The sequence below is a fragment of the Nyctibius grandis genome, chromosome 26 (genome assembly GCF_013368605.1).
Source record: "Nyctibius grandis isolate bNycGra1 chromosome 26, bNycGra1.pri, whole genome shotgun sequence".
Classification (NCBI taxonomy): Eukaryota; Metazoa; Chordata; class Aves; order Nyctibiiformes; family Nyctibiidae; genus Nyctibius; species Nyctibius grandis.
The window spans coordinates 2,868,364-2,895,084 of NC_090683.1; the positions used below are offsets into that span (position 1 = coordinate 2,868,364).

The following is a 26,721-nucleotide window of genomic DNA, read 5'->3' on the forward strand; positions in this document are numbered from 1 at the left end:
GAGGTGGGAAGTGATCTGAGACCCCCCAGACATCACCCAGGAGCCGGACAACCCAGGTAGACGTGGCTCCAGCACATCAGTGACGATCTCAACGCTACTGGAGGCTTTGATGGTGATAGAGAGCAGATGAAGAGCATCATAGAAGCACTGTGTGACAAGCTCCACTATAGCAGGTCATCAGGTACTTCGTGTATGAGGTTAAAGATTTATTCTGGGAAAACAAAACCAAAAGCCCCGCACCTGAAAGAGCTACCAGCATGAGAGGCCACCAGCTTGTGTTAAAGGCAAGTGAGGTAGTGGTATTAGCTACAGAGGTAGATCTGTTCTGCCTCTTTATCTCTTGGGATACAGTCAGAGTATTTCAGAGGGGTTTTTTTTTCCCCGCTTTTCTTTTTTTTTGATGAAGGAATACTTTGAAAAACCTCATCTGCTTGTACCTGAAAGGTGCAGACATCCTGGCTCTCAGGGCTGCGACAGGAGCATGGAGGGCTGCTTCCCAGCCCTGACTGCTCCACGAAGGCATGGGAGCACTGCTGTCACCCAACTGGCACCATGAAAGGACACCTCGCTTGTTGTTTCTCTTTGCTTTGGCAAGAAACAACATCAAGAAGGGATGTGCACGAAAAGAAGAGAAAAGAGGAGAAGAGAAGGGAAGAGAAGGGAAGGGGAGGGAAGGGGAGGGAAGGGGAGGGAAGGGGAGGGAAGGGGAGGGAAGGGGAGGGAAGGGAAGGGAAGGGAAGGGAAGAGAAGAGAAGAGAAGAGAAGAGAAGAGAAGAGAAGAGAAGAGAAGAGAAGAGAAGAGAAGAGAAGAGAAGAGAAGAGAAGAGAAGAGAAGAGAAGAGAAGAGAAGAGAAGAGAAGAGAAGAGAACCTTCCGCTGCCTTATAATCCCAAAGGATGAGGGCACAGAGCCGATGCTTTCACCTGGCACCGCTGGGATTTAACCACTGTGTGATTCCTACAGTGTGAACTAGGATAAAATATATGGGATATAAACCCCAAAGCACATGATAACGCTCCAGGATATAAGGCAACATCTACACCTAGCTGGGACCCAAAGCTGTCCTACCAGCAATTCATTACTTAATCCCCCACTAAGCATTTATCTTCTCCTCAATTATCCAGTGCCAGAAGAGGTCGGAGACAGGACAGGATCGAGCTCCTTCACTACAAAAGACAAGTCCGGAGCAGAGGACTTTGCCTGCTCACTCCCTTCCAAGCTCTCTGTAAAGCGCAGCCGCGATTCATTACTCACCAAGTAACAGAAGGTGTTATAACAAACTACATTAAGCATATCCGCTATTTTTAGTTAAGCATATTGCATTTGCATACTAAATCTGAGGGGGCCATATGTCTCAATGTATATTATTAAAAAGCTTCTTACATAATCTATTGGGCAGGAGAAACCAGCAGGTCTCCAGCAAGCCGAGCCCAGAGCTGCTAAAGCGGTTTTGCTGGACAGTGAGGAGCCAGTAAATGAATATTTCGGTTCCTCGCTTCTCTCCTATTAAGCTTAAGCTTTAATCATTAAAGTGGGGAAACAAGTGTCTCGTAACCTGCTTTACTGGCGGGGTCGTGCCAGGGCAGGGAGGGCTGCTCCTGCCAGGTTTATGCTGCTTATACGATCGCTTCTTGGTGGGGAAGGAAAATGAATTCCCGTCCCAGCTCAGCATCCTTTGGGAATCACGTGTGGCAGGAAGGGCGACCGCGGGAGGGAGGACAGCCAAAAAATCAGGGGGGTGGTCGGAGCCACCCTGGTATCTCCTACGTCCCTGGGAGCTCCTGCCAGAAATACAGGGTGAGGAAGGGTGAGTTATTCCCTCCGGAGAGGAGAAATATTCCCTGCATGCAGAGCCAGGGGTGTCGGCCCCCCCGGGCCACCCATCTGCCAGCTTTCGCTCCGGCAAGCTGCTGCCACCGCAGGGACAGAAAGGAGTCAAAAAAAAGGAATTAAAAATAAGAAAGGACAAGTTTTAAAGGCACAGAAGTGGTTCTCGTACATCCCTCACCCCCTCCAGGAGCCTCGCCGCTTCCCCCAGAACATCTTGAAATATTAAACAGTGAAAGAGCTGCTGCTAATTTTGGCTGGTGGCAGAGCCAGATGGAAGCAGATTTCCCAGTGCCGAGGCCGGGTCCTGGCTCTGCTGCTGCCCCTTTCGGGGTGGACGGATGGATGGAGGGGACTGGGATGTCTCGGAGGCTGAGCCCAGGGGTCCAGCCAGCTTTTGCCATTGAAGAAAGGGAGATGTCATCTCCGTGTACTTGGTAGAGGAATCAGCAGGACGTGGTTTCTCACGCTGGAGGTGCCAGGGGGATCTTCCAGCTCTGAGCATTGCTGGCCCCCAGGAAGCCCCTCTGCATCCTGACACCTCTCTGGGAGTGTGGGTCCGATGGGAAAGCATGATAGTCCCAAAGTGGGACAGAAGAAGACTGGGGTGGGTCACTACCCCAAGGTGGTGGGTTACCCCAGGATAGTGGGTCACCATCCCAAGTGGTGATCCCATCACCATCACCACCCTGACCTGTGATGAGAGCCTCCATGGGACTGCAAGGTCCATGCAGGTCATCAGACCGAGCTGCGCCGGGTCCATCTCCTCTGCAGGATGTGTGCTTAATTTTCCAGCCTGGAGGATGCTGTAGAGCTCACACCAGTCCAGCACCACCAGCAGATAACCAGGATTTGCTCCCGCTGGGCTTTTATCCTGCAAGGACCACACTTTCCTCTCGAGCCAAGCTCGTGCCTCCCCATCACCCGCTTGCTTTTCTCATTCTGCCTTCACTCCAATCAGTAATAACCTCTCACAACTATTTATTTTCCCCTGGTCCCTCTCCAGGACACATCGCTGGAGGCTGAAGCACAGAAGTCCCTGCAGGCAGGAGGACTCTGCTGCCAGAGCCCAGCTCCAGAGCCAGTCCCATTTGCTTTTGTATCCTTTCAGAGAAAAGCAATTTGTCTCTGAACACAAAACCGGGCTGGATGGAAAAAGCTTTGGAGTTAGCGTGCAATTAAATCAAATCGCTGCCGGTACAAGGGCGTTTGAAGACAGGCGGCGGGCAGAAAGGTTTGCACCATTTCAAGAGCCCTTGACTCCGTGCCCTGCCTGAATTGCACCGACAGCTGTGGTTACGTCTGTTTAATTTGCGTCGCCTAAAAATGTCAGTGTTTTGAGTGATGTAATTGCGAAGCACTTTGGTGAACTCGGCAACTAAGTAAACACTTATTTTAATGGAAAAAGATGCACCTCAGACACGGTTTGTGATTATAAAATGCCAGGAAAGAGCTCGTCTGTGAGAGTGGGGAAAAAGAACCCAAGTATTTTAGTTACATCAGTGAGGGAACTGCTTCTCCTGCTCCTGCATTTGTTTGAGATTTCAAAGTGGTGTCCAGTAAGGACCAAGACAGACCTGAAATCAATTTCTGGAGGTGGGAAAATAAAGAAAAAATGATAAAAAGAACCCCTCACCCCCTGCTCTATCTCAGGGGTACAAGGGTGTAAGCCTTGGTCTCACATCCAAAGCGATGCAGGATATTTTAGAGAAATTTAGGTTTTTCCACACATTTCCACAGGAAGTTTCAGTTCCTCTGTGTTTCTGTGGAAAACTCCCCACCTAGTAATTTTTACTCCTAGCAGCCAAATGGATTTTAGACCTTAATAGAAGAAAAACTAAAAGCCTGCAGGCCTGGGGAGCAGAGAATTGCATATTGCCTATTTGTTAGCTTATTTATGATATCCTATTTTATAGTGATTTTTCAGGATTGGGGTTACCAAAGTGGGGAGAGCAGGTGGCTGCAAGAGGTGATTTTCCCCTTGGGTCCCTTCTGCTCCTCCAATCTCAGCTTCCCACCCGCAGACCTTCTCAGGTGCCTTCGCTGCTTCCATCAACTGCACACCAAAACCAAACCCTTTTTAGCACCGGGAAAACATTTTCCTTCTCTCTATATGTCCCATCAGACCTTGAGACAGGCTGGAGAGCTGGGCCTGTGCCAACCACATGAAGTTCAACAAGGCCAAGTGCAAGGTCCTGCCCGTGGATCGGGGCAATCCCAAGCACAAATCCAGGCTGGGCAGAGAATGGATGGAGAGCAGCCCTGAGGAGAAGGACTTGGGGGTGATGGGTGATGAGAAGCTCAACACGAGCCGGCAACGTGCGCTTGCAGCCCAGAAAGCCAACGGTGTCCTGGGCTGCATCCCCAGCAGCGTGGCCAGCAGGGTGAGGGAGGGGATTCTGCCCCTCTGCTCCGCTCTCGTGAGACCCCCCCTGCAGTGCTGCGTCCAGCTCTGGGGCCCCCAACACAAGAAGGACAAGGAGCTGTTGGAGCGAGTCCAGAGGAGGCCACGAAGATGCTCAGAGGGCTGGAGCCCCTCTGCTCTGGAGACAGGCTGAGAGAGCTGGGGCTGTTCAGCCTGGAGAAGAGAAGGCTCTGGGGAGACCTTCTAGCACCTTCCAGTACCTGAAGGGGCTACAGGAAAGCAGGAGAGGGGCTTTTGACAAGGGCATGGAGTGACAGGACGAGGGGGAACGGTTTTAAACTGAAAGAGAGGAGAATTAGATGAGATATTAGGAAGAAATTCTTTGCTGTGAGGGTGGTGAGAGCCTGGCCCAGGTTGCCCAGAGAAGCTGTGGCTGCCCCCTCCCTGGCAGTGTTGAAGGCCAGGTTGGATGGGGCTTGGAACAACCTGGTCTGGTGGAAGGTGTCCCTGCCCATGGCAGGGGGGTTGGAACTAGATGGTCTTTAAGGTCCCTTCCAACCCAAACCAGGCTGTGATTCTATGATCTTCAGCCCAAAGCATTGCTGCTTCCTCTCAGCATGTGCACCTCCCTCCCTTTGCCCCCTCAAAGCCCCCGGTGTCCCCCCCCAGTGCTGTCCCCCAACACCACATATGGAGGATGCTATATATATAGAAATATTTGCATTGCGTTGTAGCGCGCTGCCCACGGGAAGGCCGGCGGGGCACAGACAGATCTCATACGGCAGCAGGCAGTCTTAATATTTTCCTCTGATAAAAAGAACCTGTGAAAATGACGCCTGCAGCACCGCAAGGAATTTTGCTGGAGAGGGGGAAAAAAATAAAATTAAAAAAAAAATCAATCAGCGCTAACCTGGAGATTTAAGCAGAAAACGGCATTGCTGATCCCAGAGGTTGCTTCTGAGTTTTTGCAAGGCACGAGGAGAAAACGGCAGCATGAGAGACCGGGCAGGAGGTGAAATACAGCAACGGGATGGAGCACAAGGCATAGCGGGACCCTACCAAGATTTTGGGGAGATGAGGTGGATTTTGCAAGAGACAAAGTGAGGGAAACACTTGGCTCCTCATGTTTTGGCCATCTCAGAGTTGATCATCAAGTCTTAGCTGGTCACTAAGGTCCCTGTAGAGCCCATGGGGAGGGACAGTTGATTATCCACCCCATCCTTTGAGGGATGTTTGACTTATTTAGATGAGAAACCTCTTTTTAATGGGTAATGGAGGATGGGATGGTTTCACACCAGCTTTCAGAGCTCAGTCACCCCGCTTGCCACCTCCACCTTCTCAAGTGCCAACACATAGAAAGAATTGATGCCTGCAAGCAAGGGGACTCCAAGAGAGTCTGGGTAGTGGAACCTCATCTGAAATATTGTCATTGGTTCTGGTCACTGGAGCCTGATGGATGGAGACGGGGAAAGGAGCACGCCAAAGCTGCTGGGATGGGCGGAGGAGCGGGGAGCCTGGGATTTGGGAGGAGTCCAACACAGCTTGGGTTGTGTATCGTCTGGCAAGACGCAGGCTATGAATCCTCTCTATAAATACATCAAAGGCAAACACCAGAAGGGAGCAAAGCATTTCCACCGACAGGAAAATATTTGTAAAAAAAAAAAAAAAAAAAATCCAACCCAGGATAAGCTGACGGTGAATAAGTTTAATCCGGGAATCAAAAGGTCTGGAACCAACAATACAGGGCTGTGCAGAAAGCATACTGCTAGCACAGACAGCTTAAATACCACATTGTGGCACCGGGGCTAGGGTACAATCATCTGTCCTTCAAGGAGAAGCCTTGCTCTTTCAAAGCCCAAAGAGATTTTGGCTGCAAAGGCTCAGGGTCAGCCCCACAGCTCACTTCCAGGCTGCACAGGTCATGGTGAAAGGCTGAGGATGATGCTCACCATCATCCTGGTGGGCACCATGCCTGGCTGTACCTGCTCTGCACTCACTTCTGCATCCAGAAAGCAAAACCATCGGGGAGACGGGTGGGGAACAAACCACTGGGGTTAAGAAGACGCAAAGACTGCTTCCTGCATCTCCCCACTCTTACCTGGGCCCAAAGATCTGCATCGTAATGTTTTACAGACCACAACTCCAACCCCAAGGAAAGATTTTGCCTCTGGAAACCTCAATTCTCGCCCCGTGCCCGTGGGACCCACCCAGCATCCTTAACAGCAACAGCCCTGGGCTCGCACAGGCTCCCACGTGTCAACCTCCCACCCTGGGGCAGTGAAATGACCAAATCCAGCCCCCAGAGCCTTGGTCCCTCCTGTCCAAAGCCCAGCTCTGCTCCCTTGGCCACAGTGGCGTGGGGTGGAGCCAGGAGCCAGAGGTGCAAGTGTTCTTGCTTCTACGAGTTTGCAGCTTTCAAGAGTTCAATACTAACTCGTATCGTGGCAATACTGCTTAATTATTGTTTTTGCTATTGAAATATTTCTGGAAGTCCATGCAACATTATACACACAACCCCGTGAGGCCATCGCTACCGTTCTAGAAATAAATACCTGCACCGAAGGGCATTGTGATGAGACACTGAAGATAAAATCGTTCCTGGCTCCCAGGATGGAGTATAACAAACTGCTGTGTAACGTTAAAATGTGTTAATTCTTCCCTTGGGAACACACTCGGGGAAGAGCTCAGAGCATGAGAAATGCATCTCAATCAGGACATCACTGGAATAAACAGGATTTTGTGTCATTTCCCCCCTCCCTGTACCAGCTCTGACATCCCTTGTGACGTGGCTATACCCCAGAGCTGCTTCAGCCCCAGCCTGGAATTAGATGGGAGTCAAACCTCTGTGCCTGGGATGTCTCAGAGGAAGAGGTTGGCAAAGTGATGGAGAGAGGCCACCAGTGAAGAAGCCTGGATTGTGGGGAGCAAACTGGAGGGACCTTCTGCTCCCCCATGGGGACCAGCAGCCTGGACCGGATTCAGACGTTGTGGCAGGTGCTGAAGTGTGGCAAAATAAATTAGTTTGGGGAGGATGCTGGATGGCTGAAACACCAGCGCCGGGCACACAGCTCCATGGTGCTCAGAACTGGTGGAAAATGGGTTTCTCGCCTGAAAGGGAGCCTTCAAAAACAACGTCCCTGCGAGCTGATGGTCTCTTGCCCTGGACCAAAGGTGACCAGATCACAAGGAAAAGCAGAGCTGGCTGAGAGCCCTTTTCTCCAGGCTACTGCACGAATCCTTTGCTATGGTTGGACTCTACGATCTTAAAGGTCCTTTCCAACCAAAATGATTCTATAATTCTATCTTCGGCCTTTCCGTGTAAAGACAAGGACTTCTGCCTCCAGCTGCCTGGCACGTTTCGGGATGCATCTAGGGCTGTTTAATAGCAGAAACCTCTTTCTCATCCCCATTTCCAAAGACACCTATGTCACTTTTCTCACGCTGACCTTCCACTGGAAGAAGAGAGACTTTTCCTTTTGTATGTTTATATTTGAGCCAAGGCAATGGCAATCACTTCCCTTCTCTGCTGTTCACACTCTCCAAAATATTTGAGTTAACAGCATCATGTAGTATAATCTGTCACTTGGCCAAACTCCACAGATGGCATTTCCCTCTCTTAATCCTTGTAAGCTTCTCCTTAAATAGTAGTAGTGGAAGTAATAACCACAACAAAAATATTAAAATTGATAACCAAAACACAGTCACAGTCCTCTTTTCTAAAGCTCCCCAGTTTGGTACCAAAGTGTACATCGGCGGTGGCAGCATGCCAAAACCAACCCCAGATAGCCCCAAAACGCTTGGGTTTTTTCCTAGGTAGTGGTGTCTCTGCGTACCACGCAGCTCTAAAACAGCTCGTTTTTTTATTGCTACGTGGCTTTGAGATCTCACTCTGCCATCACTGAACAGGAAAGTCATCCAGCCCTGTCAACAGTCGTGACCTGGCACATCTCACCTCACCAAAAAATGAAAGCAGCCTTCAAAGACTTAAAAATGTGTCTTGAAGAAACAGAAGATGCCAACGTGCCAGCAGTGCAAGTCACCAGTAACACCACTGGACATCACCCTGTAGGGCAGGTGGGAACAGATCCTGCCAGGGTCCCCATGGGCACTGAGCGACTTGTTTCAACAGCCAGGGCTGGAAGAGCCCTGGGGAGACCACCAAATCCAACCTCCTGCCCCAGGGCTGCATCATGGCAGTCCCAGCCTTCTCCGACGGACCACCATCTAACCTGTCCCTAAAGCCTCCAGTGAAGATGGGTTTCCCTCACTCCATTATGGGCACAAGGGACAACAGGAGGAGAAGACATCTTTCCAGGGCTTCACCCAGTGTCCTACCTAAGGCCATTCATCCTTCACCTACCTACCATGGCTTGTCCTTCCCTTTCTCTCCAACTTAGTCTTTCCCATACCTGAACACTTATCAGCATTTCCCCTTCACTCTCTCTAAACAAGACTACCATCTCCTTCCACATTTCAACCACCTCAAGTGAAGCCCAGCACTGCTGCGGCTAAGTCTGCACAGTAGAAGACCTCACATGGCAGCTGGTGCCACCACCGTACCATTGCAACGGCGGGAGCTCTGGTAGCAAAGACACAGCAGAGCTGATAACAATCAAGCCTGCAGCACTCAAGCTTTTTCCTCTCTTTTCTTCTCCACACATCCGACCATCACAGATCTAGTAAATGCAGTGGCAGAAATGCACAGGAGAAAAGCTCCTCCCTGCAGCCTGATGAAGGAGCAGCTTTGACTCTTTCCTGCCCTCCTTTTAACCTCCATAAAAGCTGAATAATTAATCACAACTCTTTTTTTCCCCCCTCTGCTCTTCTGTTCTGCTGGGATAGTCTTTACCTGCCCTCCAGCCACCCAGAAGCATGCTCTAGATGCTCTTTGCCATCTGTGATTCCTTCAAGCGCTCTGTATTACTGCAATGAGACACAGGACAAGCAGACAGCTGTGCTCTTCAACAGAGATGCTCAGCATGGACTGTTGGCTATTTTGTCTTGCAAACAAGCAAGGAGAGAGCCATAACTGAAAGGACAATGAAAATTTGGTGATGGTGCCTGAAGACAAAATGAGATGAAGTAAGGAGTGGCCACCAAGAGTTGCAGGAAACCCTCATGGCACGTTCCTACACAGCGTGTGGGCACTGGGGCTCCTTGATTTCTTTCACCAAGTCCTGCGTATCTCAGGAAAGACACATTTTATTTGCTCTATATCTCAGGAAAAGAAGATTATTTGCTCCTTCAGAGCTGGCCGAAGCAATGATGTTTTTAAGAGAAGACTGTTGAGCTCTACTCATGGAGCTCAGCACAAGTGAAACACTTTCAGAGCATCCACAGGAGGGGAAAACCCTTCCACCGTCATCCCCAGCACCACTTTACACCGCAAAGGCATTACAGCAATTTGCCTTAGGAAGCACCTGGGAGGTCTCAAACATCAACCAGAGCCCGTGTCGCTAGAGGCTGGACAAAGTCAGAGCAAAACGATGATCCCTGCACCAAAGAGATTAATACAATTAAATTTAATTAGCACTTGCAAAAGACTTTTATCTTCAAAGCTCTTTCTAGCCACAAAATCTCCTGGTACCTCCATGAGATGGATTAGTATGTGCTGAGCTTTTTGTCTTCCAGGAGGGAAACAAAGACACTCGGGGAAGGGTCAAGACCAGACAGGGAGGGTAATGACCCAGATTATCCTCACATAAAACCAGTGCTTGCAGAGAGCATCCCAAAACCTCACCAGAGTCACGGACACCTCAATCCCAGTGCCCAGAAAAAATAGCAATAAAAATCAGACGTTTGCAGGCACGTTTGCAGCTTCCTGGGACAGCAAAGGTTGAGGCTGCAGGCAGCACCCCCCAAACCTTGTCACCTCAGTGCGAGCCAGCCAGGCACCGGCTGATAGCCACAACATTGGCCATGCCAGGCTTCTTCTCACATCTCCTTCCTACCCCATGAATTCTCGCTACTTTGAGCGCTCATATTTCGGCTACGGACATTTAACTTTACACACCAGCCACAGAGACTCGGATGAAAGCTGCAGCATGAAACGCATATTTAATTTTAATGCTGCATGGCCTTGCTTTGTAACATCTATCCGTTGACTTTAGGTGCCTTATCTCTGCTTTACCAGATTTCCCAAAGCCAGCTTCTAGTTTTTATTCCTTCAGTTTTGCTTTAAATGAACATTTCCTGGCTTTGAGGCTTTTTTTTTTTTTTTTTTAAGAAAAGCTTTTGAAGCATCTACATCCCTTAAAGGATTTTCTCATTAAGTCATTGATACGTATTTACAGCCTTCAGTTTAACAACATTAAGCAGGAACAGGAGCAGCATTCCCAGCCACGTCTTAACTGCTCTGCACATACGTATAGGGGACTGGGTGCTGGGAAAGGAGGAGATGAGATTCCTACAGCAGACAAGCACTGTGATTTTATTTTATTTTTTTCAATTCTGGGTTTCTAACTGCTAAACCATCCAAGTTGGACCTAGAGGATGTTGCATGATGTGCTGACCACACTAGGATGGGCTGAAACGCACGCCATAGATGAGCTCATGGGCCAGGACCTCAACACCAAACTCATCTTGGGGACCAGAGGGTTGGTGGACAACACGGGGATGCTACTGACTCGCTTGCGCTGCCTGGTGAGGAAATCCCTTGCAAAAAGCCCACAGGTTTCAGGCTCGTGTTCACTTACCCGCTGCCAAAGCTGTTGAGATATTCTTCTCGATGGCTAAAAAAAGCACTTGTTTTGGGCTCAAAAATCCAAAAGCTTGAAGACTGCCTACAATTGAACATTTCCCTCTATATATTAAAAACAACCAACCATTTGATTTTAATATCAAATTGAAATCTCCCCCCCTCAAGTCTTTTCATTCCACAAGCCACGTTGGATGGCCAATATCAATCCTTGGGGCAATCCGAGCCTGGATCAGTCCCTGACAATTTCCCGGGCGCATGGTAACAGCAGTACCTGCTACATCGCAAAAGAGAAAACAAAAAAATAGCTTTTTCAATAACTGCGTTGGCTCTCTCCAGCTCCATGATTACATCGAGAGGCCCCGGAGAGCAATTCACCACGAACAGGAGTATATCGGTTATGTGACAACCTTAATGACACAGCCCAGACACAAAAACCCGAGTAACCTTTGAGCTGCCTCTCTTCGCTCCAGCGCTATCGATGAGTGCGCTCAGGCAAACGTAATTAATTTTTAGTGGCAGCCTGATTTTGTGGATGCTCTGGTTGTCAGGGGGCTGGTGGAAGGTGGAAATAACATTGACCTTTTCTCCCCGGGAAACCTGACTAATTGAATGAATTCCTGCTCTCATTAGGAAAAGGTCCAAGACGCGGCACATTTTACGCCTCCCTTTAGGTGACACCAACCAGCCTCCTAAAGGTCAAGCTGCCTTTGATGAGTTGATCCGAGATCAGAGTTTTCTATTGCAAAAAAAGCAACGAATTAATCTGGCCCGAACCCCTTGGTGTTATTTATGCTCAAGGCCACTGCTGCTTTATAGGTCCCATTTATCTCTTTGGCCGTTCAAGTTTTCAGAAGGATGAATCAATCCCGTGTCATTGGAGTTTGGGGTGTTTTTCTGTTGCCTTGGCTAATTATTGCTGCCTGGTAATGCCAAATCTTCTCATCGTTTCAAATAAAGCAGCATTGGCCCTTTGCAGCTCTGACTGTGGTTCAACAGAAGTAGTTTCGTGGTAGCATTTCATAGTTTATATTTAAGCAAGAGGAGATTTAAGCTCTACTTCATTTTGCAGAACAGGACGTAAGCAGCGAGGATAATTTGACTCTCTAAGGATGAGGTTGATGTCATGCAACAAATTACTATCCTACTTCAATCTTCTTCATCGCTTTTATGGGCTCTCACTGCAGATTGCAATCTAAAATATTTCTGGCACTACCAGTCAACCTCGCAGTTTCATGTACAGCCGATACACGAGGCTTGCCCTTGGTGATGGGGGGTATCAGGTTTATGGCTTCGTGGCTGTCTTGACTTACTCAAATTTCTATTTTGGGCCTTTCTGGGGCTCTACGCTCTTGCAAAAATTGAAACCCAATGCCAGCCAAGATTCATTTTTCTGTTCTGGATTGCTGGGAGACAAGGCATTGGGTGGGAGAGGAGCCGGGGAGGGATGTCCACCACCGCTGCCACAGCACGACGTCACCAAATCTGGGCATTGCCCCGCAAACAGGAGCCACCAGCCAGTGAAGCCTCACGTGCAGCTGAGAGCAAGGCAGCGCTGCCATGTCCCCTAAAGACCGTGAATAAAGCTGCAGTGAAGATGTTCGTGTGTCTTATCCGACATTCCTTAATAAAAGACAGCCAGTAGCTAACTTCTACAGCATCAGGGCTCGCGTGAAGACCTCGGTTCAAAATTAAAGCCATGCTAATTCAATTTGTCTAAACTCAATTTGGAAATGGAAAGAGATCAGCAGAATTAAGGTGGCTTTAATGAGGAAGCAAAACAGTGGCATGGAAATTCGATGACACCAAAACCACCTGTACCTCTGGCTAATTTGGCTTAAAGCTACAGGCTTGCCTCAGTTTCCCCCGCAGCGATGCCCGGAGGGATGGCGATCATCCAGCACCGTAGGCATGGCAGAGGTTGGTCCCCGAGCTCCCACCACACACCATTGGCTTTCCCTTTTCCCAAACCACAACTCCCTGCAGAGGGGCTTCCTCCAACCACCAACACATGTTTTCCCACTGCACCCACATTCGATTGCAGGGGTTGGCACCCACCGCTCCGTAACAGCGTGAAAAAACCCTGCTGGGAAGCAAAATATAAATCACAATGTAGATGGGTCGGGTGTGCAAGGGAACAGGCTTGAGATCTTCCTCTGCGTGTCCCTGCCCATGGCAGGGGGGGTAGAACTAGACTATCTTCAAGGTCCCTTCCAACCCAAACCAGTCTGTGATTCTATGACTTAGATCAAAAGTCTTGCTCGTAGCCTGTGTTTTTTCTCGAGTTAAATAATAGCAGCCCATAATACTACGTGATAGTCTCCTAAGTGGATTGAAGTCTCAAGCTTTATAGATTTCATGCTGCTTCTTAGTGCAATTTTATAGCGTGTTTCACATCCCCCTTTTTTTTATTCAGTGTGTTACTTGATTAATTGGTATGAAACGTTCATCTTTATCCAACCCCTCCTGAAATGCACACGCAGAATTCGGCGACTGTATTTCCTACTCACAGCCCTGCAGCCGGAGTGATTTCCAATTTACTGTGCTACTATATCAGGTCAATATATAACACCTTGGGCCACTCCAGAAAGATTAAGCAGAAGTGGATCCCCTTTCCAATCAAATAGTCACTGCTATAAATTAGAGTTACTTTTACTATATTTGATTGCATTTCTGCCACTTTCCCCATCGAGTGCAATAAAACAAACACCCTCCGCAGCCCCGCCACTCCCCGGAGCCTGATCTTGTGAGGTAAAGACACGTCACTGCAGAATTTGGGAGACTCCCTGCCATACGTACGGCTGGCTGCAGCTCCCACCTATGCTACTCCGCATCTGTGGTTTGCTTTTTCCCCCACCCTCAGTTGCTGGAAAGAGTTTTCCCTGGTATAAATTACTATAAAATTGCATTTTACCCCCATGCAGGATTTTTTGCATCATGAATCCTCCTTGGAATATTTAAGGCTTTCTCTAAAGCACGTGGGTGACTTCAGCCACAAATTATTTTCTTACTCTTTTCATGTCTAGTACCTTCATGGTTAAAGTAAAACGCTAGAAAATATAAACTCTACAAGTGCAGAATTCAAAAGACAGAGATTTCCATCTCTTTTTCTTTGTACCGTCACTTTTTTTTCCACGCGCCTCATGATTTTGACAGTCCTGACACAATATTTTTGCACACCCGAAGATGGCAAGGCTGCCTGATGCCATGACATCCAGGCACAGTCAAAATACCCTTTTTCTTTGCACTTGCAAATCCAGACTGAAGCAGTCTGTGTACGCTCACTGTTCCAAAATTAGACTGCACATAAATTTTACATGTTCAAATAACGGGCTTGCATATGCAGACAGTCAAGCAAAAGGTGTATTTTTCTATTACAAGCAACTTCGAGATATTTCAGCTTCCCAAGATATTAATATATTATATATTATATACTCAGTAAAGGTCTTTTCAGAACGACAATACGCTTCGTTTTGTTTGCCGAGTCAGTAACAATTAAATCACTTCTTGTACGACAAAGCATATGCCAACGTGACATGGTGGCGGCAGCTCCCAGAGCAGCCCCATCCCAAGCTACGAACCAATATTTTCCTTCTTCAGTTCTTATTTGAATTGCAAAGAACAGTTTAAAAAAGAAAGCCGAGATCCTGAGGCATGCAGCCAGCAGCGAAATGAGGATTTTTGAGTCCATGTGCCAAGTATTTTCAGGAGGGGCTGTGAAGGAGAACGTGGTTTTACGGCATCTCCGGATCTGCGGCGAAAAAGCCAAGCAGCTACGGGACGAAATACAGAATAAGATGCCACCGTTTGAACTTGACATTGATAAAAATCATCCCTGCATCCAACAGAACCACAACTGCTCTGTGCCAATGAGGGCCTGAGGGACTTGGGGTGCAGGAGGAAGGGCCCCATGGGGTGTCCCGGCCACAGCTGGGATGGACAGGCAGTAAACTGGGGGCTGGAGGGTTCTGGGGGTGGTTGTTCTCTATGGGACAGAGCCTTGCAGCAAGCATGAGCCAAGGCCACCGCGACAGACCAGAGAAATGCCTATTTTTCCATGTGAAGACCTCCCTGCGGTGATGGAGATTGGTCCACCTTCAGCATCTGTGAAGCCCTTCATGGGGTGCAAGACCATGTCTGAGATGACAGCACGGTGGGGACAACTCCAGATAGCTCTGGGAAAACTTGGATTAACATGGGACAATCAAGTGGGAAATGAAATGGCTTGAGCAGCCACTTTTGAGGGACGCTGTGGAAGCTGGAAACTGGAGAAAAAAGGTCAAGTAACTCAACCATACAAAAATCATTGCCTAAGAGGCAACTAAAAGAGCAGCTGCTGGGTACAGGATGGCTACTGGGAAACTGGAGCAGCAAAACCAGTCTGTAGAAATATCTGAAGAGTTAAAGATAAGGAGTGAACGGAACAGTTCAGGTTGTAATGGAGATATTTACTCACTGGGAATTAAAAACTCAACTCCTTCCATCCCAGAGGTATCCCCGTGGCTGGACATCCCCATGCCTACACTTGACTTTGGCACTGCCACGCGAAGATCCAACCCCATGTCCGCCCCCATCCCTCTCCATAGCAAGGGCTGAAGTTCACTGCTAAGAGCTGTATGTCCTTGACAAAGCTCTTCATTGGACAGCCAAGTTTGTGCAGTCCCAGTGGTAGCAGCTGAGGAGATTTAATTCCAAACACATTTACATTATTATGCAAATATTTGGAAATCATCAACTCCTTCACTTACCTACTAAGAGCTGAGTTAACTGTTTCCATGGGAACAGCAACTATTAACCACTATAGTTAATGTTTTTCTTCTGGTAGTGTCCAGAGAGCTCAATGAAGATTGAAAACAGCTTGTACAAGGCACTGTATGAACATGGAGGATAAAGTCCCTTGTTGAAAGGCAAAGACGAATGTTTTATGAGCTTCAAAGTCAACTACCTGTTCTACCTGGACCTGTAAGAACATGGCCAAATCTGCTTGCAATGAGTCCAGGAGCTTCTCCTACACCATTTAACCAAATCAAGAGCCCTATTTTATATAGTTTTGCCTTGAATCTTACACCATTTCATGGTCAGGTAGAGACCTTAACAACTATCCCAGTGCAATCCAGCCCCATAACACCAACTTGGTTCTAGCGACATGAGAATCCCTCCCTATGCCTCTAATCTTTAGCTGAGTACAAATTTAAGTTAAATATGCATGAGATTAGCAATGGTGAGGTCATGGCGGGGGCAGAACATCATCAGGGGCATCTTGAAAATCAACGTTGTACATTGCTGTCTTCCACATGTGGTCAAAAGTCAGGTCTGGACTCAAACGACCCTAAAAACCCACAAGATTTTTTGAAAGAAATGAATGCACTTGGGGTTGTTTTTCTTCCCCCCTCAGGTTTCAAGTCCACAGCCATGGCCAGGTTTCAAGCACCTCGGCCCCATGCAGGGCTTGAAAGTTGTCTGAAGAGAGCGACCAGAGCAGAAGCTGCCATCCCACCTAACGTCTGGACAACAGCAATGCTCAGAGACATGGAGGTACCAGACTGGAAACGTCCTCCCCACTGCCACAGGCTCTCCTGTCCGGATTCCCCGCCAGATGGCAAGAGCAAGACCTGGTTGATCCTCCTCCCTCTTCTTTTGTCCTCCCAGCTTACTTCTTCACTTGCCTCTTTCTTTTTTTTTTGCCTCCTGTGTAATTAGAGTCTGGTTTACCCAGTCGAGACTGATCCACCTTTCTCAGCATCACAGAGACAGACAAGCACAGCTCTAAAGGCAGTGGGTTTCTAGATAGGTTCCTCCTCAAGTGCCTCCAAAACTCAGCTCCAAAAAGCAAGCCTAAAGCAAGGATGGTGTGACACAAGGTCTGTGTCTCCATGTAGAACCTCAGAGGTTCCAAAACCCCACAAGGCTGAACACAGTGAGCTCGTGGTGTGGCCGTCCAAGCCTGCTACATCCCCGAGCCATCAATGTGGTGGTTTCCTGCCCCCACAGGCTCCCCCAAGGCACCTGTAAGTGCATCAGAGGTGGCAAATGCTCTTCATCTTCCCACTCTGTGTTGTGAACCTGCTTCGCCTTTAAAAGGACAAGACTTCAAACAAACACAAGAAGTCAGAAATGATTATTTAAAATCACTGTCTCCTCCCCCAGGCCGGATCAGGCTGACTACGTACAAGCTAAAAACTGGAAGGCAAAGCTCTTGCTATAAAAGCTTGTGCAATTTTAAATGATTGATGGGACCGTGGGAATTTGTTTAAATCATAAAGGATCAAACACCACACAAATAAATTTTAAGTTTTGAATGAAAGCAACGAACTCTCCTCTTTGCTGTTGAGCAGGAGTTTGAAAGGTGCTCGAAGGGGCTCATTTGCACAGGATGACGGAGCGACGGCAGCACAAAACCTTAAGTCATATTTGCTCCTCTCCCTTTCCTGATACCCAAAAATAAACACAAGCTCATCCTGGAAAGCTCCCACCACAATGCTCTGCCTTGCAACTGCCAGAGAAACAGAGAGGCTGGCATTTTTTCCAACATTTTTTTGGATGTTTTGTTTAAAATGTCAACACGGGTTCATGAAAACTGCAGCCACCGCTGTGAAGAACTGATAAGGCATGCTCTAAATGGGTGGCTTTGGTGGCCTGTGTCACTCCCCATGCTGTCCCCTGCCCATGCCACCCCTCTTGCAGAGTCCAGCCTCCTACGCACCGTTTTTGCAGCAGGGTTCATTAAAGAAACCGGCAGCGGCATTACCAGCAACTTCCACCGTAGCAGCTTGGTCTGGATGATGGGAGCTGCTGAGCTGCCCTCGCAGGAGGCAGCATTTCCACGTGCTGCCATCCCAACCCATGAGACCTGCAAGACAGCCCCAGCCTTCCTGGTCAGCACCTTCTGCCCTTCTCTGTGCCAGGACTAGAGGGCTGCAGTGCAGCACACTGGCTCTTCCCAAGAAGCCCGACCCAGCTGGGTTTGTTAGGGGACAGATGCCATCCGTCTCAAATGCTCCGAGTGCAGTGAGCTGAGCCCTTGGTCCACCCAGGCAGCGCTAACTCACGCAAAGACAACAATTAGGGCAATGAATGTCCCCAGATTTCAAGGAGGAGGAAAACAGACAGCAGCTGGAGGTCCACCTTGAACGTGGCCTCCCAAAAATGCCTTCTAGGGAAGAGGGATGTGCTGGAGCACCTGCATGAGACACCACACCTCTTGTCACCCACAAGTGCCCACACAGGTGATGACACTCCTGTTTGGCATCCCAATCATCAGCACCAAGACACCGAAGTCCAGCACTCACTGGTGAGCTGAACTATGGACATGCTGGTCCCAACTGGAAGCTGCAGACACCGAGAAAAGCAACTTATTTCTGTACAGAAAGCTCCTCTTGCTTTCAAGAGTTGGTTTAGCCATTGGTTGGGGAGGATGGGATGGTCTTTCCAAAAAAATCACCAGTACATGCATGTTTGCAGGAGGAAAAAGAAGGTCTTACCTGTTTCTCCCCATATTGGCAAATATTCATCCTGCTGTATGTCCAGCATGATTTCCAGTCCGTTGCCTGTCCCACCCTTAACCGTGGTAAGAAGAGGCCGTCCTTCTTCTCCTGAGTTAAACATGTAGCATTTCCCATATTTTGTAAACACCTGCGGGGAGAGAAGGGAGAAATAAGATAATATTTCCCATATAACCAATGCCTCTTCCCACCCGAACGCAGGCAGAGGGTGAGAAACGGCCGCGCGCCACAGCTCGAGGGGAAACGTCTGCAGATAAATCTAATCCGGTTTAATCATTTAGTGTATTGTGTTCTCCTTACAGAAAATGAAAGATGGAAGAGAGGAAGGGAAAGCTGTTTTAGAGCAGGGAACAATGTCTTCAGCAGCTCACCAGAGTCATATCGCGTTTAAGTCTCTGAGAAACACACGCACACGCTGTGTTTGAGCTTGTACTAAAATATAACACAATTCCTCGGTTTCAGCGAGGCATGTCGGTCCACCACCACCACGTGCTCACAGCTGCAGACCTAAAGGTGGGCTCATCCCCAAAGGATGGAAATGCCAGCACTGAAACCCACGCTCACCCCATGCTCATCCAGCTGCTGAACATCAAACCCTGTAGGTACAGCTCATGCCCACTGCTTTCCACCCAAAGGGAGAAACGTGAATGATGCCTGTGATCTCCCAACACAAACAAAATGCAATATCCCATTAATTCCTCACTCTACCACTACTGGGCAAATAACACGAGTCAAAAACACTTGAGCAAGTGAGGAAAGATTTCCTCCATCGCTTTTGCTCTTTCTTTAGTCTTATTTTGGCCTGCCTCTTGAAAGAAACTCTGGGCAAAACCCAGGTGGTGGCTGCCAGGCCACCAGCAGCTCTGCATCGTGGGGTGGACACGGGTTTCCAAGTGGGGTGGACACGGGTTTCCAAGTGGGGTGGACACGGGTTTCCAAGTGGAGCAGCTCTTGGTTGAGCAGCAGAGATGTGACATCTTTGATTGCAGTGGCATTGACAGGCTCAGGCATTGACAAGTCCTGTGCTCAGCCTTCTCCTGAACTGGGAGAACACATGGAAAAACAAATATTAAAACGTAACAAGTCCCTCCTATGCCTTGCTCTGATGGACCAGAGGGGACATGCAGATGTGCAGAACTTGTTCCTATAGTAAAGGAGGATAAAACGCCTCAGAGCCATTTAGAAATCCCCCAACCATGGCACATGGTGACTCCTGATGAGCACCAGCGTGAAACGGGGAGCGTGAGTCGTCTTTGAGTCACTCTGCTGCTTCACGGCTCCAGTGAGTCCAGGTTTTGCAATCAGTGAGCAACCAGCAAACCCCGGTAATGAATATTCAGAGCGAAGGGAGCCCAACCCCCAGAGGCACGCTGGCTGCGGTCCTGTCAGAAATCACAACTCGCTAACGCAGTTGCTGAGATCATACGACCCCAAGATGATTCATAAAACTAAACAGAAGCCGGAGTCATCAGCAATTTATTCCCCTCAAACATTGACATATGCCTTATAATCACAGCATCGGGGAAGCAGGTGAAAAAAAGAGAAAGAGGAAATAATATTAAAGTTTAAAACCTCCAGCTGGAGCAAAAAGGCTGCAGAGAGTATGAAGTGTCTGCAGGAAAAAAATGCCCTTTAAAAAAGATTTTATATCCAAGTGAAAAATCCCATTTTAATACTTGACTGACCTATTAAACCATTCAAGCTGGAAAGATAAGCTGAACAACAGGAAGCCTGTGTTAGCAGCCAGTGCCCGTAGATGGCTTTTCTCAGATAGGCTTTGAAGGCAGAAATCAAAAATATCTCATTAGGATAGTTGAAAATACAGCAAGAAGAAAACTTGGGTAAGTGAAAATCACGGGGAAAACAAGCAAGAGTATATCGAAAGCAACGGTGCAACGTAAATGCTGAGTAAGGATTTAGATGCTGATGTACCCGGTGCAGTCTTTAGCCAAATAAATCCAGGCAATTTTATGGGGCTTTTTATAAGGCCCTTTGCAGCTGTAAAAATTTGAGTGTCAAACCTCCAGTTAGGGCATGATTCTCCAACAAACAAGATCTGAAGTGACAGGGGCCCGAGGCTCACTTCAGCTGCATTTCTGAGACCCCAGTCCCAGAAAAAGAAATCCAACTGGTGACCTGGAAAGGAAGGGACGTTCCTCCATCCCCTCCACTCCACCCTCAGCAAGCAACTGTCAAAGTCCATGAAAGGCTGCTGGTCATGGCCAAGAGCTCATCTGCCATGACCTTGGCAGATGTTTCTCTTCCGCAGTAAGAGATGGGAAACCTGTCCAGCCATACACAACCTGAGATGCGTTGACACATGTATGGAAGAAATGCAACTGCTCCCCAGTCCCACAACTACTCCTGTGCAGTGGCAAGCCCAGGGGACAATCCAAGACACAGCTTAAATCTGGGTGCTGCTGGCATCATCTACATCGCTCCTAGGACCCTGCAAGGAAACATTTCCAAGGAAGCTTGATGATTTTCTGCTGCTCTTTAGGGCTACCAGCAAGCAGAGATCCTCAGTAAAGCTCCTGGTGCGTATGGGAAAGATAGCCCTAAGCCACGAGCAGTGTTAATGCTCAAGAAGCCACCGGGGATGCCTTCAGGCAAATCTTCTGCTAGGCTTAGTCCTGCTCCCAGGCAGAAAGGTGTCACAAATACATCAAATGAACAAGAAAGAAAAAAAAATGGGAAAGGAAGAGGAGTTTCACAGCGATGAAGGCTTTGAGGCCAACAGCCTTGCTGAGGAGGGAACTGGGGAGAGCCACTGGGCACTAAGGAGAGCCCCGCAGGGTTCATTTTCCCTCCACAGCACAGCTCCCATGGGATGTCCATGCCCCACTGTTGGCTACCTTCTTCCTCAAACCCTGGGCAGGCTCCTTCCATCCCCTCTACCACAAGAAACCCCAGTGCCTATATGGACAGTCCCCTACCAAACCATATATAAGTGTCATATATATAAATATATGGCATCCCCATATATAAAATTTCCCCGCGCGTAGCCGAGCCGTGCACAGCAGGGCTTAGCCACGGTGCTCAACGCCCAACTGCGGCGGCAGATTATGGCATGGGACAACCACGGGTACCACTCTTGAGACCCTCAACCACAAGGTTTTCCATCTTTCCCAAAGAAGTGATAAAAGACTATTTATAACAGCATTTTAAAAGACATTGCCAAGTTCAAAAATCCATATGCATTCATTTCAACTCACATTAAACGGGGTTGTGCTGTTCCTCACCTTCTCACCTTTGCTATGAAGGATTATTTAGGAAGACAGAACTTTTTCAAGATCCTCTCAGTTTCAGGCTCTTTTGGGCTTCCTGATAACAGGGAAGGATTCAGAGTGTTATGAGGTCATCAGGATAAAAGGATAGAGCTGTTTGGAAAGGGCAACGTCAGTATCTCCTAACCGCAGCGGTACACCTGAGAGAGTAAACACGAGGCAAAGCAGAATGATTTAACCTCAGTTTATTTGTCTCAGGGGAAAACAGCACTCCTTGCTGTTAGTAATGTTTAACTCGCAATAAAAAGAAGGTCCAGCACAAGCCAGAAACAAAAATACAAACGTGTACCTTGAGAATAGTCTATAAAAATATCATTTTTTTTTTCTTTGATGGATCACTTGTTATTTTTGACAGCTCCTCTGAAAATCTCCATTTAAGTACTAAGGTAAATGTTCAAAAATCCATGAAATAGTATTTGAGTGACACAATGAGCCCTTCTTTAGCATGCGAAGGGAAAAATGAGTATGCTGTGAAATTAAAAAGCAGAGCATGGGTATCTCAAACAAATTCCATGTAGAAAACCAAAGACACCACCGTCAGAAGCTCTGAGACACCAGTGTACGTCCCGCTGTGTGTCAAACCAATGGGGCAAAGAAGACTGATATTCAAAAAGCAAGCGAGCCTGACCGGAGTAATAGAGAAAAAGGTATTTCATGGTTTATAACCAGCCTACACAGGACAAGCATATCTGCTGATAAATTATCCTTTCAATACGGAGCAAAATGATGGTAAAAGCAAGTAATTTGAAGTCTGTAAATTACTTTTCTAAATCCAAAGACGCAGGCCAGAGCTCACTGACAAGGCAAGACATTAGTTGTCAGATTAAGGTGCTAACAAATCAAAAGAGAGCAAATGAGCATCCTTCACAATCATTTTCTCCACAGATGCGGTACACAGAGGTTCAGAGACGCACATCCTATCAAGTCATGTCCAACAACATCATGGACAACAGAGCAAAAAGGAAAACGAAGGGACCTTCCAGACAGGTCCAGAAGGGGAACATGAAGCTGAAAGGGCTTAGGGAGAATGGAAACAGGTTTGGGCAGGAATGCACATGAGATGACAGGCAAAAAGATCCTGTTTAGGAGGAAAGAAGACCTTATTTCTGAGTTTTTGGCAGAGCGATACATTCCCAATAGCTACCAGCTCTCCCATGGCACCTGCTGAGCCGACGGTGGCATCGAGCCATGTCATTATTTCACTCAAGGTGCGAGGAACAACACAGTCCGGTTGGCTTCATGCAAGCGCATCATGATGGTCCATTTGTTCACACCCTGGCAGAGGAGGTAGTGGTACATTATTTAAAATGAAGTTATGGCTGCAAAGAGCAAATTGCAACAGATGCCTACAATAAACAAGTTTCTGAAGCGTCAAATCCCAGGGGGATCTCCTTCCGAAGGAGAACAAGCCTGCGATGACAGCTTGGCAAAGGAGAAGACTCATACCTAACAGGCCAAAAGGACGTCATCTCCCTTCCAAATTGAAGTACAAAAGGAAAGAAGGAATCAAGTCCCTTTCCCACACAGAGGGGGATGGCAAGTTTAACCGGCCTTTAAGGCATCCTCTTCGTTGGAGAGGATTACGTGTCTGAGTCCTACAAAACCACTGAGGGAATAACAAAAAACTCACTGACCCGTGTATTCAAAAGGTGATTTGGTCGGTCAGCCTCAAGAGGCCGCAGGGCAAGGCACAGCTCCTGCAAACAGGAACATAAACCAGGAGGGAAAACACATCTAGGTGACATCCTTTGGTATCTTCTCCACCTCAAAGGGCAGCAAGAGATTTCTCTTTAAATTTGTGTTTGTTTTCTATTATCAGAAACCTGGCACAGAAGCATGTCAGACAAGCAAAATATTATCCATCCTTCATGGTGTCAGGTTTAATCTCGCAATGGAGAAGAGTAATGGGGATGGAGCTCCGGAAAGCAGAGCCATAAAAGTTGTCAGAGATGTGTTTACAAGGACAGGGTTTTCCTTTCACCTTCCAAGACTGAGATATCCCAGTGGGGCTTGTCAAGCGACTCTGCAAGGCAAGGCAGGGAGATGCTTCGTTGAAATCAGTTTGATGTCTGCCCGCATCCCTCCGGGCACCGCTGTCGCACGGCTGTATGGGAACAGCAGGGATGTCAGCTCTGGTTTTACACAAGTCTGCTGCTTTTAAATAAGAAGTTATCGAGGTCCTAGGTACTGCCTGAGGCTACGATAGGCTTGTGCTGGCATTAATGTTATTTCTTCTACAAACTAGCAGCGGCCAGCAGCCCAAATGTAATACTCTACCGTTGCTACATAACGCATAACACTCCTACTACATCGATCCCCACCTTCAAAACCAGTTTTTGCCGCTGGACAGGACCAACTTTCTTTTTAATTTGTTTTATTTTATAGTATGGCCTTAAACGTCACCCAGTGGATCACAATTCATACCCCTATATCCTACCCTTCGAGAGCAGTTAAACTCGAGCAGCGCTAACGCAGAGGCACAACAGACTAACATGTTTAATTCACTAAGAGATATTGCCATTTCCTTCTTATTTCTGCAATCAGCCACTCCCTGTAATGGCACATTGGTACAAGCATTTGTTCGAACAGCGAGTACTTATGGAGGGTCCTTATAGCTGGCATAAATCACCTCCACAGCCATCACTGCAATTTAGCACTGGTTGAGTGGATATTTAAAAAGAAATACAGCACTAATATTCTGGCAGCAAATGAATGAACTGTAAGGGTGAAGCTCCAAATATCTGAGAATCGTGTTGGTCCATAAACTAAGAAAACTGCTACCCTCTCTCTGATCCCCATCAAGCCCTAATTACTTCCACACATAACAAACTGGTGCAGAACGATGCGACAGGAGCTCTGTCCCACCAGACCATCATTTATTAGTTGTAGGAAACAATATCTGCAAAGGTTCATCTCCCATGTGAACACAAATTAACCCATGAACATCTCTTAATTTCCCAAGACTCAGTTTGCAGAACACCATCCACCGGTCCTTCAGTAACCCCATGCAGGACACCATCCTCTGCTTTTTACTGGTTTTGGGGTATTTTGTGGGGGGAGGGTGGGTTTTTTTTAATAAGTTTCTCATCTTATGAAAATCAATGCCCCAGCACAAGTGTGAGGCCACTCGGTATGTACAAACATGCATTGCATGCAGGTGAAATGAGGTCAATGGCCTGAAACACGTCAGGCTGGGACCATGATATCACCAGACTCGGGTTGAATGAGGTCAGACAAGACACAAACCTGGACGATGCCCTCAGGAAGCAGCAGATGGTGTGGAAAGAGGAGAAGGGTGGGTGACAGCGTATTGCATTCCTCCTTCGTGACCACCAAGGCTGTCCCTCCACCAGCAGCAACCCATGGATGAGCTCTGCGCATCCCGGCAGTAGGAGCCCTGGAGCCTTTTAGCAGGTGCCAGCATACGGCTTGAAGGCCAGGATTCATTTGGATAATAATTACAATCTGTCTTCCTAACCTCTCCCCACTGATTCATTTAATGAATTGTTCTTCATTACCCTTGCTGAACTCCCTACCAACTAGCAGCACAGCTCTTGTCTCCAGCCCAGCAGCAGCTGCAGCTCTGGGACTGACAACGGCAAGGATTGCTGTATGGCCCTGCTGAAAACACCTCAAGAGCGTGCCACAGGAGCCCATGGATCCCCCCAGCACTCCTCCACGTGAAGATATTCAGGCAGGTGCTACGGAGCCTTAGCAAGGAGGATGGATAAAACATTGGGACTTGAAATATCAGTGTCAAACACGTCCAGCTAAGGAAGGATATTATGTACCAAATGAGCTCTCCAGAAAGTGCTGATCGACCATCTTCAGACCTCCCATGCACCTTAAAACTACCAAGCAGCACCCCAAAGCCAAAGGAGGGATGGGGAAACACTCGTGAGCTGGGCCGTCCTGGTCATCCAGGGTGAGACTGGCTGGAGACTCCTCAGCCATGGCCTTCAGCTCCTCCACAACCCTCCTGAGATACTGAGAACCTGCAGGATGGTTCCTCCTCAGCCAATGCCAGAAGCGTTTGCTCCTTGCTATAAAATTGTTCTCATGTCTGGAGTTTTTTAGGCCATTCCCTGCCTAGAAAGCCTGGCCTTTCTGCAGAGCTGGCACAGGAGGGAGGCGTCAGCCTCAGGAAAAGGACAAATAGCTTCAAGTACTCCCAACGGGGCAACTTCATCTCATGCCTTTTGTGAAGGAAAAGCAGCAACCGCTCCCTTGTCCTTACGCAGAGGAGATAAGCACTAAACATCGTACTGAAAACAGCATTTCTGTGTAACCAGCGAAGCTTAAAACCCCGGGGGAGGATTTTACTACTTACAGCCCTGAGTGCTACAACTTCTGCCTGAAGTGAAATATTTGGGGCACAAGAAAAAGCAAAGCCTGTCCCCACACAGCACAGGGCTTGGGGTGGAGCTCAGGACCAGCCTGGCCACCATGACCAGTGTGAATGGTCACGGGCATATGGTCGTGTGATGGTTTTCTGCCCCATGCACACCAACAGATTTGCACCGCATGTTTTCGCTGGCATATAACCAAGTCAGAATTCAGAGCACCACCGTTTAGCCTCTTAAAGTTTCTCTACAGTGAACTGAAAAAGATATTTCCATAATGCACTTCCAGGCACTTTAGTCAGAGGTGCTCAAAAGTTAGCACAAAGCACTCTTTTTGACTTCCTTGTGATGGCCACATCATTTGGAAGAGTGAACTTCGGAGAGGCTGCCTGCAGGGTGTCTTCATCCTTTCACCCGTTGGCTGCACACAGACCTACCAGCAACACCCCACTGCTCTCCAGTGAAGAAAATCCCAGCAAGAAAAGCTCTTCTCCATTGCTCGTGCACGCAAAGCAACTCCCCATCACTGGTGCGTGCACAGCCATGCCCCACCACTCATGGTGGTGCCAGGGGAGGTTCAGGTTGGACATTAGGAAGCATTTCTTCTCAGAAAGGGTCATTAGCCATTGGAAGGGGCTGCCCAGGGAGGTGGTGGAGTCACCATCTCTGGATGTGGTTAAAAAAAGAATGGACATGGCAC

General features: G+C 48.0%; 1 protein-coding gene across 2 annotated transcripts in view; it reads right to left on the reverse strand.

Moving 5' to 3' along the window:
* LOC137673690 (acid-sensing ion channel 2) overlaps positions 1-26,721 on the reverse strand; it is a 473,580-nt gene that overhangs the window by 26,117 nt on the left and 420,742 nt on the right. For both annotated transcript variants that reach the window (XR_011049770.1, XM_068418648.1), the window contains exon 2: positions 18,371-18,521. Coding sequence is in view for 1 of the 2 variants with exons in the window: in XM_068418648.1 (XP_068274749.1) it covers positions 18,371-18,521 (151 nt within the window). In the remaining variant the exon portion in view is untranslated. The remainder of the gene's footprint in view (positions 1-18,370; positions 18,522-26,721) is intronic.